The sequence below is a fragment of the Centroberyx gerrardi genome, chromosome 13, assembly GCF_048128805.1.
Source record: "Centroberyx gerrardi isolate f3 chromosome 13, fCenGer3.hap1.cur.20231027, whole genome shotgun sequence".
NCBI lineage: Eukaryota > Metazoa > Chordata > Actinopteri > Beryciformes > Berycidae > Centroberyx > Centroberyx gerrardi.
This window is the reverse complement of record NC_136009.1, coordinates 22,983,338-23,000,324: the sequence shown is the minus strand read 5'-3', so window position 1 is coordinate 23,000,324 and position 16,987 is coordinate 22,983,338. Positions and strand designations below refer to the sequence as shown.

The following is a 16,987-nucleotide window of genomic DNA, read 5'->3' as shown; positions in this document are numbered from 1 at the left end:
TACCTAGTACAATAAATGCACTGGTGTTATCGGTGAAGACATATTGAGAACTTGCATAGTAACACAGCACAAGCCAACACACATACAAGCACAGCAGGACCTCACACACAGTGCAAAGAGACAGTATAAGAAACAGTTGACACATATCTTCACCTATATGCATTCATGGTCTAGCACATTCTTTTCAGTCAGTAAATCTGTGACAATCCTTTAACAGACTTGCAGTTTGATAAGTCTTTGTGTGTTTGGTTGACAGAACGACGATGGCAAAACGTCAGTGAGAGACCGATTCAATGCCAGGCAGTTTATGTCCTGGTTACAGGATGTTGATGACAAGTTTGATAAATTGAAGGTAAGATCGCTGTGATTGTTGTTATTATTATGGTCTGACAGAGTTGTGTGCCTTTTTTTTTTTTTTTTTTTTTTATCTTGAAGGATGAGTATGAAGGCCCACTGCCATTTAGCATATTGTTACATTTGTTGTGAAGAATAATGTTAAAGTCACAATGAAATTAAACAATGGCTTTCATCTTGTTGGCTAATGTTCCATATCATAACGTACTCCTATTTACCAATAAATGCCAAGAAATTATTATTATTTTCTGATCAAAATCCCATTGCTTTTGGTTCCTGGAAATCGTTTTATTTTTAGTGGTTATTTCATGGCGTACCAGTTGCCATACATTAAATAATTACAACCAATGATTAATACCATCACAGATTTTTGACCCAGCAACATTAAAACTACTTTTATATGCACAGAGTGATCTGGCTATTGGCCACACCCCAGTAAAGTTCTTTCCTGTAGTTAAATTGTTATTCAGGTTAAGTTGTTTACTTGAACCTTTGATAGCCTGCGATTGAGTCTCCCTGTTTCCATGAATAAGCCAATTAACAGAATATTCCTGTCCACCTGTGGTGTCCCGCCTACAGATAGAACAGTCTGCCAGCAAAAAAGTATGAAATGGTCTGGCCACCAGCCACCACCTCCCACTTTACTTTAACAATAGTAGGTTACTTCTAATACACAGCAAAGAAATGATGATCCCAGTAGTAATCTGCTTGACGCTCCTGACAAATAACCTGATGCTACAGGCAGTTATACTTTTTACTTTAATGAATCACGGACATCAAGACTGCCGGGCTGTTGTTGCCGCTGTAAATGAACTCACCCCTAGAAATGTACTGATGGTGGCAGCGGGGAACACCCGACAATTATGGATGAAAGTTCGGAGTCAGGACTGGTGGGAGAGGGAGGTTTGCACTGCACAGCGAAAAAACAAAAGTGAAAGGAGTTGCATATTTTTTTATGCCACAGTAACCCATTTAATATAGGAGTAAGCCCGGGCATCTTAACCTGGTTTCTCATAATCAGGAGTACAAGCTTGCTCAGGTTTTTCCTACAGAGTGATGTTTAAGTATCAGCTGAAAACAATGTAGCCGCTGTCAGCGTTAGGGGTTCGATTCCCACTGGGGCCACCCAGGCTAAAAATGTAAACACTCATGATACTGCAAGGCGCTATGGATACGTGTTTACAACATAACACAAGTGATGTTTGAAATGGAACGTGTAGAAACCGTATGAGACCCACGGCCTACTATGTGTCTTTGATCTTATTGTACAGCGCTTATATTTTCGCCCCTGGCAGTTTGTCAGCAGGATATCCCAAAAATATATGAACGGATTTCCATGAAATGTGGTGAACATATCAACCTTGGACCAAGGAACAATTGATGAAGATTTCGGTAGTGATCTGGGATTTCCATCATTAGACAATTATGATTTTTTTTTAGCCATAACTATAAAACTAATGGAGATAGAGACTTGATTTGAAATCCTAAGGGTGTCTTTGCAGGGTCAAGAAATCAGCTTAACTTAAACTTAAAGTGATAGGAATGATGTGTTGGAGTGTAACTGAGTTGGAGAATTGTTAAGCGTTGGTGAAGGTTTGAGCTCTTCCAGTGTCTTATAGGTGAACTGTTTCATTTTTGTCTACGACTTTTGTTTTCATGCTGCTTTCAAAGTCCTCCTTTTTAAAAAAAAAAAAAAAAAAAAAAGAGATTCTTGATCTAAATAGGACCCACTGGTTAGATAAAATAACAATGTGCCGTTTCCCTCCACAGACCTGTCTTCTAATGAGGCAGCAGCATGAGGCGGCGGCCCTCAACGCCGTGCAGCGCCTGGAGTGGCAGCTCAAACTGCAGGAGCTGGACCCGGCCACCTACAAGTCCACCAGCATCTTCGAGATCCCCGAGTTCTACATCCCGCTCGTGGAGGTCAACGACGACTTCGACCTCACCCCGATATGATCCGCGGGACTGACGGTGCTTCGCCACAGCGGTCATTACGGACACGAGAGGCAGCCCGCGCGCGTTCCAGGAAAGGAAAACAATGTGAAGCACTTACGAACGTGGTCGTACGCCCAGAGAGCACTTAGATGTAACCGATTTACTCCAGAGCTCTTAGTCGAAACAAGCAATGCCCTCCGCGAGGACGGGAACCAGACCGAGCGGATGTTCTGTAGCTCGTACAGAACCGGAGCCTGCGGGGAAATCAGGGTCCAGGCCGCAGAGGAAGCCCAGGGACCAGAGGCCGAAGGCTGGGCAGCGCAGCGCAGGGAGCTGCTGTGTGTGGGGGGAAAAAGCTCCAGCGAGAAGCGAAGCACGGACGACTCCACCTGCTCCTCACCAAGCAGGGTCACACAACTGAAAGATTTCAATTCTTCTTTGTTTTGCAAAGTGAGTGTTCATACATTATGTACAGACTGTGCTCTTAATTTTTTTTTTTTTAACTTATTTTATACATACAGATTGTGCATTTGTAAATAGCCATGTAATTATTGTTTTAAACTTGTAAAAAAACAAAAAAGTAATAGTTATTTTGATTGTAAACTCGTTCTGTCTCATGTTTTAATGGACCAAAGTTGGTTTTTATATCGAGTGTCCTCTTTGTCCTTGATGTTATCGTTGTTGTTGGCTTAAATCTTAAGCATGTGTTGGCTTTTGTTGTGTTTTTGTTTTTGTTTTTACTGTTTCTTCCTTCCTCATCTGGAGTTCCGCACCACAGCTGGTGTTTTTTGACTTTGGCAATTTCAATGCTGTGCATGCGTTGCGTTGTTTGTACTTTTTTCCTGAAAAGCTGTACTGTGGACTTAATTGTGAGGTTTACTGAAGTGTTCCAGCTTTTTTTGCGCCATTGTGTTATGTCCCTTTTTGCGGCCTCACTCCTCGTGTTGTCCATTGTGTCTTGCGCACATTAAAGTTTGTTGTGGCTTCCAAGGAAAAAAAAAACATACTTTTACAGTTTCAATGTGAGATCACAACAAAACCTATTTTTTCAACATAATGCCTTTTTGAACGATAGTTCTAAAAATATGTCTATTTTAATATTTACTTGTTACATGACTTGTACATATTTGTAATATATAATTGAATAAATTTTATTGGTTGTGAAATTCAAAAGTGTCCATTTTTATTTTTATTTCATTAATTGTAATTGTTCACAGGAAGTTACATTTTATTAGATTTTCTGATTCCTCATCTCTCTGCCTTGTTTTTCTCTTGAAGCAGGATTGTTTTCACCCAGTAGATGGCAGCGTACACAACACAGCACAATCCTTAAAGCAACTTAATGCGCTTACATGGTTATAACTGCTATAAATGTGATATGACGGTTATATAACTCCCTGCCATATTGTACCAACATCAGTGTAACTGTTGGCTGCCCAGTTCAGAATCAATTTAATCAGCAAGTACAATGACTTGTGGAATATGGGAGAACAGAGTAAAATGAGCTACTTTTTGCATTTTCTGCTACTATAGCCAATTAAATGAGTATTTATTTCAAACAGTAACTGCTATGTATACTTATGGTAATTGGGCATTCATCAATCAAACGTTTTCTGTCGCTAGTAGCATGACATTAAAAGTTGGTCTGTTGGTACAACTTACCTGGGGGTAAAATGTTACTCAATTCAAAACCTTTATTTTTATCCTGCTCAGTCTTCATTGGGGTCTTTCCAGTATTCAGGAGCAGAAAATCTGTCTCTCCATTCCGTCTCTTCTGAGGACGCTCTATTTGTTCTTCTATCACATTCTAATAACTTTAAACATAACATGGCGATAATTTATTTTATTTTCAAAAGGATAACGCACAACTGTCAGCACAGTTTGTGCAGTGCATGTCTTTCATAACCTGTTCATCATACTTCTGATTGTTGATTTTCTCAATAAATCTCCTCATTCTCTCCATCTTCTGCTTCCTGGCTGCTGACTGGATCAACTTTCCTTCTGACTGTTCCTGTCTTTTTTTTTTTTTTTTTTTTTTAGATCCTCTGAGGAGGCTGAACCCTGTTGGTTTTGAGTTTGTCATCTTGTGGCATATCTGCTCTGTAATCTTAGAAAAATACCGACTGACCACATATGTATGTTTCACTTAACCACATTTTAGTAAAATGTAAACTTAATTAGAGTGGGGTAAGCAGAGACATTGGCTCAACTTGCCCCAGGGCTTGAGGCACATTTTACCCCACAACCCCCATTTTGGACAACATGCTTCATGCAGCAGCTCAAACATACAGGTATGCAAAGTTTATGACTTTATGTTGTACCTTATACGGCCTTAAATTAATATGTAATAAAACCTAAAAACGTATCCACTTCCATTTAGACACAAGAATCACATGTTTACCTTTAACAGCACATGGCTCTCTCACCACTTCCTCCCTGTGCTCCCCCCCATCACAGACTTGGGGAAATGAATCACTTTCCCTAAATCTTTGATCACAGGATTCATTTTGTGTGTGGTTGCCTAGAGACAAAAGGTGGCTCATCTTACCCACAGGCTCAACTTACCCCTTTCTCCCCTAGAGGCTTGGAGACAGTAGGGTCACACAGTAGTTTGGGGTGAAAACACATGTAAGAGCTATGGAGTTAAAGTAGTAGAGTGGGGTTTGGGGGGGGGGGGGGGTGCGGCAGTTGGACGCATCTCAGCGGGAAGCCTGTTCAGCTTCACGGCTTCCGAATCGCCCTTTCACACCTAATGAGCGCCGCTGCCTCTCATCCACCAGGCCCAAGATAAGACTGGTGACAAAGGACTTCTTAATGGGGGGGGGGGGGGGGGGGGGGGGTTATGTCTTAAAAAGAAAGGATTTGCGTGTGTGGAACAAGCCAAACACACATCCCACCGGGGCCGCCTGCCATTGGCCAGCGTCTGCGGCTAAAGGAGGATAAGGAGTTCATTTTTACGCACAGGACTTTTACGCATGGCACTCCGCAGGGCGCAGTTGTAAATTTGGCCCATGTTGGTATTTATGGTGCGGCGAGGGGATTCTTTCATCTCCCTTTATCCGCCGTGGGTTGCCTCGCAGAGACGCCGCTGGTTTGTGTCTCACCTGAGGCCCGGTGTTTCCTCCATAGTTGCTGGATAGAAAAATGGAGTGTGTGCCTTTAAGGCGCCCGACTGCCTGTCGCTTTGTGCTGCGGAGAGACTGACGCCCTCTGGACACACTGGACACTTGAGCGGCAGCAGAAACCCATCCTGGAAAGTGGAGAAGTTCAAAGGGGAAAAGAGCCCGTTGTCCCCCCTCCCAAAAAAAAGGAAAAGTCGTGAACTTGTTAACATCGTTGTGGTAAGTTTCTCTCTTGATATGTTTTTGCTGTTTTCTGCACTCGAGGCTGTGTGCGAGTGGAGCGAGGGGCTGCTGTTGGTGTGGTAGCGATGAGCAGAAAAGAGGTGAAGAAATGCGTTCATGACTGAGGGAGCCAATGTTCCTCACATGTTTTCTGTCCGTGATGTGAAATGGCACGATGTGCAACAAGTGGCCGGGTGTTGAAGGAGAGCAGCAGGATCGGATCGTGTGTTTAACATGTTTTGGACTTTGGGGGGGGGGGAAAAATAGGTGAAGCTGATGTTGCCAGATGTGTGTTGTTATTCCGCACAAAAGTAAGTAGATTGGCTTTGCAGGAGATGTGACACAGGCCTGTTAGATATGCGATATGTGCATGTACATGTACATGTCAAAGTTATGTTAACTCTATATGGCAAAGCAATAATTTCCATTGCATACATTTCCAATACTTTTCCACCATGCAATCCATTTACTTAGATGGACTTTCTGGCCCTGGTGTGTTAGTGATAGTTTATAAGATTTCAGATTTACATTGAACTTGTGAGTTTTGCAATGATATTGACATTGTCGAGATTGTTAATTTAATCTTAAAAGGCCTAATCATTGTTTTTGTTACTTTGTACTCTGTTGTTATTGCCCTTGGGAATGTGCTTTGGCAATGCTGTATTTTCTATGGTCATGCCAGTAAAGCCTTATTGAACTGAATTGAATTGAATTAATAGCACTTAGTTTCATTTCAGACTGTACAATTGTACAATTAGGGACTCTTCCTCTTTTCATGAAGTATACTGCTGAGGTGAATCCAGGTAAAAGCCATTATCCCTTATTGATTTCCCTTATTAAATCTATACCAATCACAAAGTAGGAGATCTAGATGAAGAGAAGCAGACGAGTTAGAGAAGGATTTCGAAGCTTTGACACAACTGAGATGTGGATTATGCAAAAGAGGCTGCAGCTGAATATCAGGAAGATGTCCCTAATATTTTGTATATTCAGTGTACTCACTAAGCACCGACTGCTGCTCTTAACGTCTCTACATCTGTGTGTGGAATGCCAGTGTTTATTTGCCTGTCACTAACGCTGAGGTCCCGCATGTTGATGTAGGTGTTGCAGTGCCTTGCTGGTGAGCCTGAGCCCTCAGGATGAGGCCCGGTCAGCTGATCCTCCCCGCCGCCGCCGCTCTCCTCTTCCTCCTGTCAGGATTATCCGTGACCTCCGGCTGCAACAAAGCCCTCTGCGCCAGCGACGTCAGCAAGTGCCTCATCCAGGTGAGAATACAAAGTGTGGCAGTCAAAAGGGTTTTTCACTGGAAAACCGGGTGCTCAACTCTCCCAGAGCGCTGGATGATGAATACCTGGATTTGCACAACAATTGTACCATCCACTCCCCCGTCGCTGCGCTGATTTCCTGACTCACAATCAAAGGCGTAGTGAAAGGAAAACTCGCCCAAACTCAGGTTACCCTCCTTTTGATCTGTAAAGTAGAGTTAAGTCACCTTTACAGCCAATATCAGTCTCCATCATTTAAATTTGGAATGTATTTTATGTTGTGTAGCTTGTGGCTGACGTCAGGCTCCTATCTAAATACATGAAAGTCTGGTTTATTGTCTCAAAAAGTCCATATCATTGTTTTTAAATATTATACTGACTTTTGTTCGCCTTATTTTGGTCACCAACTGGACTTTTTTACTGCTCACAACCCAACTTTACCTCGCAGACATGGCTTTTTGCTGTGCGGTTGTTGTCAGATCATCTCTACTTTTAGGTGATGAATGTCAGTATCTTCTCTGGAGATGAAAGTGGGCTTTTCTGTCTCGAGTTCAGCCGAGTTTGAGCCTCTTTCATCCTACAATTTGCAAGCCGTTTCATGAAAACAGAGGCTGTTGTTTCTCTTGGTAAGAACACAAAAGAAATCCGAGTCCGAGTCAAGAGCAGCACCAGAGCAGGCAAATCTTTTTCAATACCACCGCATTTAACTGGCAGGATACGCTGAATTCAACACAACTGGTATTCCAGGTATAATATTTCGGGTGGTAGCCGAACGCACCGACTGGAGAAAATATGGCTCGGCTGTTATTTTTTCAAATAAGCGTGCCAATTTTGTACAAATAGTTCATATTAAAATAAATACCCCGCAGTAGCCAAGGCCGAGACGAGGCCGAGATAAAACCGTCTCGATTCCAAGACGAGACGGAGATCTGGACCGGAGAACAAAGATGGAATCTGTCATGAAGAATGCAGATACATTCCTTCGATAAGCAGAGCGAAAGTCTTGAAGGTTTTCCCAGAACGAGCTGCTGAGGAGCCGGGATCTGAATTTATGTAACTGTGCTCGCTTTATGCACACACATGCTGTACCTATGGTGTGTTTTAGACTGTTTTGAAATAGTTTTAAGTCAGTTTCTGAGGATGCTATCATGAGGCTACTGATCATGTCTAAATTTGCTGTGTGGAATAGTTTTAAAAGTGTTCCTTGACTTGTGCGATGGATTCCTTTCAGTCTACCTTTTTGATTTTTTGGTCTGCACCTTTGACTTTGAGCTTGTTGACTTTCCAGCATCACTTCCTCTGTGCAGTCACATATTCCCTCGCGCCTGACGCCCAGTGGGTGCTGTGAAGAGGGGTGGCACCCCCCTAGTGAACACAAATTGTGTCATGCATTGCTGTTTTTTTTAGGGGAAAAATCAAGAGAAGCGTTACTCTGCCTTCCCACCACCTGTCATGTTAAATTTGAGCAAATCACCCGCTGCTGCTTGCCCTCTGTCCTTGGGATGTGTTGTGTGTATGTGTGTGTGTGTGTGTGTGTGTGTTTGACTTGCTGTATGTTTAGTGGCCCTGCCTTCCCCATTAACATCTTTATGTACCACTGTTAACCTCAGTGGCCATTTCACCTCAGTCTGCTTGACCTCACTCTCTGTGCGACTGAGTTATTTTCTGATGGTAGCTGAGGTGAAGAGTCTCCAAATAGACTCCTGGCACTGAAAGCGAAGCTCTATTCTGCAAATGAAGAGTTTTGTTTGGAAAGGAGATATTGAGACATTTGAAAAAGTCACACTGCATATGGAAAATAGCACAAAATGAACACAAATGAAGGCACTTTTCTAAGGACAGCAGGCAACTTCTGTCTTTGGTTGACAAAACGAACACTTTCACAGATTGGTTTCTCTATATTTTAGATTCCTTTCCGTTCTTTTTTTATGGATTTACTGCAACTTGGACACGAACTCTTCAAACAGACTTGTTACCACCAAAACATCCAACCTCTGTTCCTTCTGGGTTCATTCAAAATGGCCACACCCCTGCTTCTGACAATCTGTAATCGAAGGAACTAGCGCACAACTTAACATTCGCAGCTCAGCGGAGTGTGTGTCTGTGTGTGTGTGTGTGTGTGTGTTTTTTTTCCAGGTGGCTTATTCCTGTGATGAATCGCTGCTCGGGACAAGCTCTCTTGCTTCCGCGACCCCGCCGACACGAACCCGCTAGCTGTCAGGGGAAAGGAGAGCGATGGTGTGTGTGTGTGTGCTGCGAAGGAGAAATTTACCGCCTCTTCCCCTCTGTAGAAGCTCCATGTTGCCGGTGATTAGTGGGATATGTTGTCCGACGCTCACTTACGCTCTGCTGCCATCTCAAGTCATTTGTCTGAATTCCCCAAACCCCCGAGGGTGGGAGGGAGGGAGGAGGGGGGGGGGGGGCGGTAAGGTCAGGAGGAGGTGTGTATGTGTGTGTGTGTGTGTGTGTGTGTGTGTGTGTCTATCTGCCTGTCTGCCTGCCTGCCTGTCTGTCTGCCTGCAGCCTCAGCCAGCTTTGTCCAGACCGGGCCGTTTAGCAGGGTGGGGCAGCAATTTCAAAGTTACACACTCCAGCGAGCGCTCGGTCGGCGGGACAAGGCAGCACACGCTCGCTCTCCCTCGGCTCACTTTCTCTCGCTGCAGTTCGACTTTTGGACTGATTGCAGTGATTTCCGTCTGAGAGCTGCCACTTGTTGCGAGCGTCGCCTAATAAGACCTCTGCAGTCCGCAGGGCAACCCCATCTGTCTCTGTTAGGAGGGCAGGAAAGAGACGTAGACTGGCGCGGGCTTAAAGCCGCTTTTGTCTTTCCGGGTGAAAGTCTTGTGACTCCAATTTTGGTTCTTTTTCATGCCGTTGCTTCAGTTGAAACGCTCACATGTTCCTCTCATGCATGCCAAGTCAGCTTCAGGACCCAATGTCCCATAAAACCCATTTAAAATTGACGGTATGGTTTCAAAAAAAGGGCCGTGGAACTTTTTGGAGATGCCTGTTTTTCCCCTTGGCAGCAGCGATGTGTTCAGTATTTTCTAAAGAAATGTTCCACCTTGAAGAGTCATAACAATTGCTCACAGGATCAGAGGCTCGGGGATTGAGAGGCTGGTGATTAAGTGAACTGTGTGTGGTTTTGCACTCGCTCTCTGGTGACTCACCGAGAGTCTTTTATCATCGCCGGGACTCTTGTTTATGTGTAGGAGACGGTTTCTCCCAAAGACACAAAGGAAGAAGAGCAAGGGGAGAATCGAGCGAGAAAGAGTAACAAAGAAAAAGAAAGTGGAGGAGAGGGGGGGGGGGGGGGGGGAGCAAGGGAAAGACTGAAAGAGTAGAGACATACATGGAGGGAGGGAACAAGGAAGAGGAAAAAAGAGAACAAGGGGGAAAGGGAGGGAGGGAGGGAGGGGGAAAGTGTGTTATATGGTGGGGGGGGGGGGGGGGGGGCGGCCATGTTCTGTTCACCAGGTGTTTTCTTCTCCCCGCTCCCTCTCTTTCCCTCCCTCCTTCATCGCTTGTGACCTTGACTTTGTGGAATGTGCTCCCTGTTCTGTGTCAGGAGAAACAGGAACTCTGCGGCAGTCTCACCCGCTCTCTGTCCCACCTAGACCTCCTTTAGTTTTCTCTCTTTCATCTCCCTCCCCGAGATGATGATTTGTTTTTTTGGAGAGCTAAAGTCTGAGGAACGAAGATTGTTTTTTTGTGTTGAAGTGTTCACAATAGAGTTGGGGATTGGCAGACGTTACACGTTTCGGATGATTGCAGAGGCTCTTGTGACAATATTGCTTTCCTTCTATAAAAATCCTCTGTGAGAGCTTTTTCCCAGGGTTGAAAAGCCCGTGTATGAAGCGTAACACAGAAATGAGTCAATTTAACAAGATCTACATTCACAAATGGTTAAAATCTCTTGAATTTTTGGCATAAAAGCAGTCACAATCATTTAAGCCTTTCTCATTTACTTTTCTCTACCGTTTCATCCTCTCCTCTTCACAAAACGAGCTGTAAACCTACAGTTTGTGCCTGTAGTGCGGGTCGAAGCACGCTCTTATCTGCCTTCCATTCATTTGCATGGCTGTCTTTGATTTTATCTTGCAATAATATTTTATTTCGGGTCATAAGTTAAGGCTGTGTACTGCACAAAATGTGTTGTATGCACGGCCCACACTGCCCTTTAACTCAGCCTCAGTTACAGTGTAATAAAGTTCAGGAAAATGGTTTGTATTCTGTGAACTTTTGACGTGCCAGAACCTGCACTTTCCATGAATGGGAATACAGTGGAGGTATGAAGTTATCAGTGTGCGTGTTGTGGGGACGGAGCAGCAGACTAGATAGATAGATACCATGCATGCCATGTGATGTGTGCACTCGCTCTGTCTTGTAATTGCCCGTGTCCTGTAATGGCTGCTGTGCCGGACACAAACCTGCTGTTGCTCTCGCTGTTGATGTTTTAATGGCACGTTTCCTGTTTGTACTGCATGTGTAGATGCTGCGCTCCGTGTTCTGTCTCCTGTGTAATTCTTAAGTGTTTGTTTTAACTTCCACGGAGTACCAGATGGGTGGCGTTTACCGCACTGATGGGACAATTCAGGTGGTGTCAGTAATGCTGTCAGTCATAGAGAAAAGTATACTTTATTGGCTTTAAAGTGACATCTCAGACACTGCTGGTGATGATGATGTTGACTAAACTTGGAGGGATGATGCATCTTTGCACTGTGCTCCAGAGATAAAAATGATGCCTGACGGGGGCGCTATAATTAAAGCTCAAAATGTCAAACTGTCAAAGACTGTAAATCCTACACTGTTAAGTCCGTTTGACACAACTTTCTACACAAATTTCTACACCATACAAATTACTCTGATTGGCCTGTTGGGGGCGCTGTAACTAAATGTCCAACTTTCAAACTGGCTGTAACTGCTACACCACCAGTCCGATTTCGATGAAACCGAATCTTTGTGACTGATTGGTCCAACGCTGCCTGCATCAGTCATGAGGGCCGACATGTTTACGTGTTTGTTTTGTCCTACTAGGGCTGATACGGCAATGATACGGCAATATGGTTTAAATCAATATCACGATAATCATAAGGATTTTTCTCTGTATCGATATATATCACGATACGGCTCACGTATGCAAAATCACGTTAAATATTCAAATGAATGTTCATCCCATTGAACCGAATGGTAATGTTAGGTGTGATGTCAAACAAAACTGAAATTTTCAAATAATATTCCCTAAAATGTTTCATACCCTTTTTTTTTGTGTTTTGTTTCGAGTTTTTAAATAAAATGTGCTTGTTATCATCAGTTTAGACAGAAGTATTGTGTGTCACGATATCCTGAAATCACCATATCACGACGATATGATTCCACTGAAAGACGATAAACAGTAATATTGGATGATCGCCACTGAACTCCACCCAACCTGGAACCTCAGTAGATTAAAACACAGCATGAAAGTATTCTGCAGCCTGTTAGTATCCTCTGCTCAGAAGCTGGACTTAGAGATGCAGAACTCTTCCTCTGGTCCACAGCGGCTCCTTGCCTCCATATTGTCATATTTTGGTAACAGAAGTGTTTAGGTTCAGCGCCGTTAACACAACACTTTTGGAACAAACTCACCTCTGTTCGGTGTCTTTCCACACCGGTATTTTTTGTATTATGTGCCTTACTGTTTTTGCTGATGCATGTGTGTGTGTGTGTCATGCAGGAGCTGTGCCAGTGCCGCCCGTCCGACGGGAACTGCTCCTGCTGTAAAGAGTGCATGCTGTGTCTGGGGACGCTGTGGGAGGAGTGCTGCGACTGCGTGGGTGAGTGCACCGTCTCATTTATTCACAATATAATTATAGCTGACACCGAATTAGGCAGCATATTATTTTTTGAATTTGCATTTGGGGGGCATTTAGCTCACGCTCTCATGCAGAAGGGCCTACAGTGACGGAGCAGGTTCGGTGTCTTGCTCAAAGGCAGTTCAGCAGGAAACATGGCTGCTGATGGACGCACACTGATCGCTGCAGGAGTTGAACTTGTTGTATGGAAGAAGATTAGTGCCAGCAGAGATTGTATTTGAGTATGTTTCAATTCATCATGCTCGTGTTGAACTGTTGTTGTGGTGAATACACAAATACAAAAATTGTATTGTAAGGCACCAGTTGAAATTGAATGCAATGGCTTGGAATGGAATTTGATTATTATTGAATTTTACTTTTAACAATAATTTCAAATTCAGTTTTCTCTATTCAGATTCAGCTCTCTGAGACACAGGGACTTGGTAAAAGTAAACAAGCAAAGATTCAATCCAACACCATTGGAGAGCGTACTGGTGCCACTTTGGCCAGTTCCAAATATACGCTCTCTGACGTGGTTTCCGGTCTTTTGGTGTAAATTTTACATGAGTTCCCACCTGAGAGGCAGCTAGTGACAGTGCAGAAACGAGACAAGGACAAAAACTTCAACTAGTTAGTGAAAACTAGTAGTAATAGTAGCACAGTACACTCTCTGTTGTTGCACTGAATCTTTGCTTGTTTACATTTTCTTATCCCTGGATGTGTTTCTCAGAGCTCAATCTGAACTGAGAAAAGTGAATTTGAATTGAGAAAAGTGAATTTGAAATTATAGATACAAGTTAAATTCAATAATAATCACATTAAATTTCTAGCCATTACATTCAATTTTAAATTTTGCCATACAAATTAAATTTTTGAATTAGTTTATTAAAAAAAAACATTTTTGGAATTCAACAGTTCAATATGAGCATGACGGATTCAACTTTATGAAGTTTGAACACATTGCTGCTGGCACTAATATCTCTCTCCATACATGTGACCTTTCAGTTACGTGACGGTCTTGCTAATCTCCGCCTCCGCCAGTCCCCCCCCCCCCCCCCCCCCCCCCTGTAAAAAGCCGGTGAAAATGAGATTGTGACTGTAATGCACTTGACAGCTGAGAAGCACGCGGGTTTAAAAAAGCATCAGTCTACAGCGAGTGTTGTCGGCCTGATAGGAGATGAGTGTGAGCTGAGCGAGGCCAGACCCAGAAAGGGCCTGTGAAAAGTGACAGGACTCAGTTTGGAGGTTAATGCAAAGCAGAGCCAAGGTGGATTTCTCGGTGCCTCTCCGCCCCGAGTGAAGGGCCGCTGTTTATCGCAGGGCAGGAAATTAAAGGGATATTGCCACTACTAAGTAGCACCTACCCATATGGACAGGAAGCCTCATAAAGACTTCCAGAAGATCAAAGGATGAAGAAGCCGGAAGAGAGCTGGGGAGAAGGAGGTCAACCTTCTTAGATGAACTTTGACTTTCTCTCGCTCGCCGAGGCGCAGCGGGGGAGTGAAAACCGGGGGGGTACGAAAACAAGCGAATCTGTGAAAACGAAGAAAACATTTGAACGATTTAGCCCTTCTATCTTCATCCGAAATCCACTTCAAACCAGCGGGCTTTCAGATCCGTTTTGATAGACAGATATTGCTGTACGTGCTGACAAGGAGGCTTTATTAAAGCTCTTTCATGTGGAAGACAAATACAAGCTGAGCGCTGAACTCACTGCTGCTCTACAGATGTTATGGCGGTGGAGTTTTCCTCCCGGACAGACCTTTTACAATACACCGAGGACAGCTCCTAGCTTCGAGCGAGTATATATTTCTCATTTATCCCATTTTTTTGGTGTTTTTTTTTATTTTTATGGCACTAGCCTTATGACCACTTTAAGTAAGTTTCCATTCTAAACATGTTTTCTGTGCCAAACGTTGGCTGCTTTGAAGTGCGTATCTGTGAGTGGTTAGAGCTCCGGGTGCAGCCCAGTAGAAGAGCTGTGGGGAAAGGACAGTTTGTATTCTAGAGGAAGGGAGGAGAGGGAGGGAGGACAGGCAGGGAGGACCCATGTGTACGCTTTATCTAAAACAGCTGCTCTGGCTCTGCTTTTAGCGTTGGTTTGTAATCCAATTCCTGCGTCAAACTCCGTTCCCCATTAAATGATTTACCCATTAGCTCTAATTCACTTTGACTCATTTAAAGGGTTAGGAAAAGCATATCTGAGGATGCGGGGATTTTGTCAAGTGATTGCTACTGTATTTGGAAATTAAATGAAGTGTTTAAAAGGGCCTTAATTAAGACAAGATACTCTTGACAGTAGTTTTGGTTTTGTAAAACTGTCGGTGTGAATTGAATTCATGTGTGAAATCATTTAACCATTCATTGAACCCGTGATGGTGCGTAACATTATAAATTGGCGAATAGCTTTTCTCTGCCTTGCCCGCATGCTTTTATGTCTTCATCCATCTGTGTGTGTGTGTGTGTGTGTGTGTGTGTGTGTGTCAGGGATGTGTAACCCCAAGAACTACAGCGACTCCCCGGCCACGTCGAAGAGCACCGTGGAGGAGCTGCACCGCCCGATCCCCTCGCTGTTCCGCGCGCTGACGGAGGGCGACGCGCCCATCAACATGATGGTGGTGTCCTTCCCCGTCGCCGAGGAGCTGTCCCATCACGAGAACCTGGTGTCCTTCCTGGAGACGCTCGACAACCAGCACCAGAACGTCTCTCTGCCCGGCAACAGCATCCACGCCAGCTACGACACTCAAGGTACCACGCGGCTTAGCTGAGCGCGGGGGGAGACGACATACCTCAACACAAAACTATTTGTTTACACTTATAGCTTCACATATAAAACGCCGAGAGCCAAACAAAGGCTTTAGTAGTTTAGTCTTTTTACTGAATGTCCCTCTTAAGGGGAAGTTCAAGACTCGGAGCCTGTGGTGAGTTTTTAGTGTAAGGAATGGCAACATGGTTAAAAGTCTTGTACCGCCGCCATTTCTTATTTTCCCCTGCGGCTGTTTTGGCTCTCAACCTCTGACCCAGTGCTTATTTGCTATAAAAAGACACACTCATAAGAGAGTGTTCCCACAGAGCTGAGCTGTTAACTCATTAATCCCACCGACACATATGGTCACACTTAGTAGCAGCAAATTCATTCTCCCCCGCAGTAAAAATAGGAACGCCGACGGTTAATGTAAATTGCTTTAAAATGGTTGAGATTTCGAAGTCATGTTTACTGGATTCGTGACTCATGTCTACTTTCCCCTCTCCTTTTATTCCAGATAATATGTGCACAGTGGTCTACTTTGACGACTGCGTGTCCATCCGTCAGTGTAAACTATACTGTGAGTCAATGGGAGGATCCAAGTACCGCTGGTTCCACAACGCTTGCTGCCAGTGCATCGGCCCGGAGTGCCTGGACTACGGCAGCAAGGCTGTGAAGTGCATGAACTGTCTCTTCTGAAGTGCGGGCGCATATTGGTACCAAATGTCTGGACCGTACCAGAGGACTGAGGGCATAGGAAACTATGACTGATATGTGTTAACATTCCTCTACTACCTTGTAAAATACCCCCTCCACCCCCCCCCCCCCCCCCGCCCCCTCCAAATTGTGTTTTTATTCTGCTGTTATGTTCCACTGTATATTTTTAGATATGTTTTCAATAGTGTTTTTTACTAGAGGTGTATATGAATAATGTATTTTTACAATAATGGTCCGCTAAATCCCCATCTCATGCCAAATAAAGAAAAGTTTGGTGACATGGCATGCTTTTGTGGTAAATTAACTCCTTTGTAACCTGACTTTAAAAATATCTCTTCTTCCTCACTATATTTTCTCAGTGGAAAGTGTATAGCATGAGTGGAATAGTAAATGTTTGTCCTCCCAGTTTTGGACCGGCTGCTCATGAGCAACCGGTCTCCTGCTCTAATCTTAGCCTAGTGTTGCCCTTGTCAGGAAACGCATCATTTCCTGGGGAAACAGAGTTGTTATTATACCATTCTGGTCCACAGGTGTTCCAGTGCTCGCTGACCGTCTCATGCAAACGGGAGGGGGGGGGGGGGGGGGGAAGGGAACGTTTACTGATGCCAATCTCCACACACAACCGCTCTTTGTAATGCCAATGCGTTTTCAAAGGCTGCAGGGTGCCCTATCACTGATTCTGTTCCCAATTGGCAAGCAACAGTTGTTTGCAAAGACTAATGTACCCAGACGCACAATGAGACCTTGTTTGTCTTTTTATGATATTGAATCACGACCTCATTTCGCCTGCGC

General features: G+C 44.0%; 2 protein-coding genes across 4 annotated transcripts in view; both read left to right on the top strand.

The window, feature by feature from the left end:
- Positions 1-4,111, top strand: part of ankrd12 (ankyrin repeat domain 12) — a 30,661-nt gene extending 26,550 nt beyond the window's left edge. For both annotated transcript variants that reach the window (XM_071924325.2, XM_078287492.1), the window contains 2 exons: positions 257-352; positions 2,125-4,111. In XM_071924325.2, the coding sequence (XP_071780426.2) occupies positions 257-352; positions 2,125-2,310 (282 nt within the window). In that variant the 3' untranslated portion in view covers positions 2,311-4,111. The remainder of the gene's footprint in view (positions 1-256; positions 353-2,124) is intronic.
- Positions 4,112-5,158: 1,047 nt separating this feature from the next.
- twsg1a (twisted gastrulation BMP signaling modulator 1a) lies at positions 5,159-16,473 on the top strand. 2 transcript variants are annotated; one of them, XM_071924326.2, is made up of 5 exons: positions 5,159-5,630; positions 6,735-6,898; positions 12,615-12,714; positions 15,220-15,480; positions 15,996-16,473. In XM_071924326.2, exons 2-5 carry the CDS (start codon positions 6,773-6,775, stop codon positions 16,175-16,177), a joined length of 669 nt encoding a protein of 222 aa, XP_071780427.1. In that variant the 5' UTR covers positions 5,159-5,630; positions 6,735-6,772; the 3' UTR covers positions 16,178-16,473. The 2 variants fall into 2 exon arrangements, with proteins under 2 accessions (XP_071780427.1, XP_078143619.1); XM_078287493.1 differs by lacking the exon at positions 5,159-5,630 and adding an exon at positions 5,670-5,734.
- Positions 16,474-16,987: the final 514 nt, after the last annotated feature.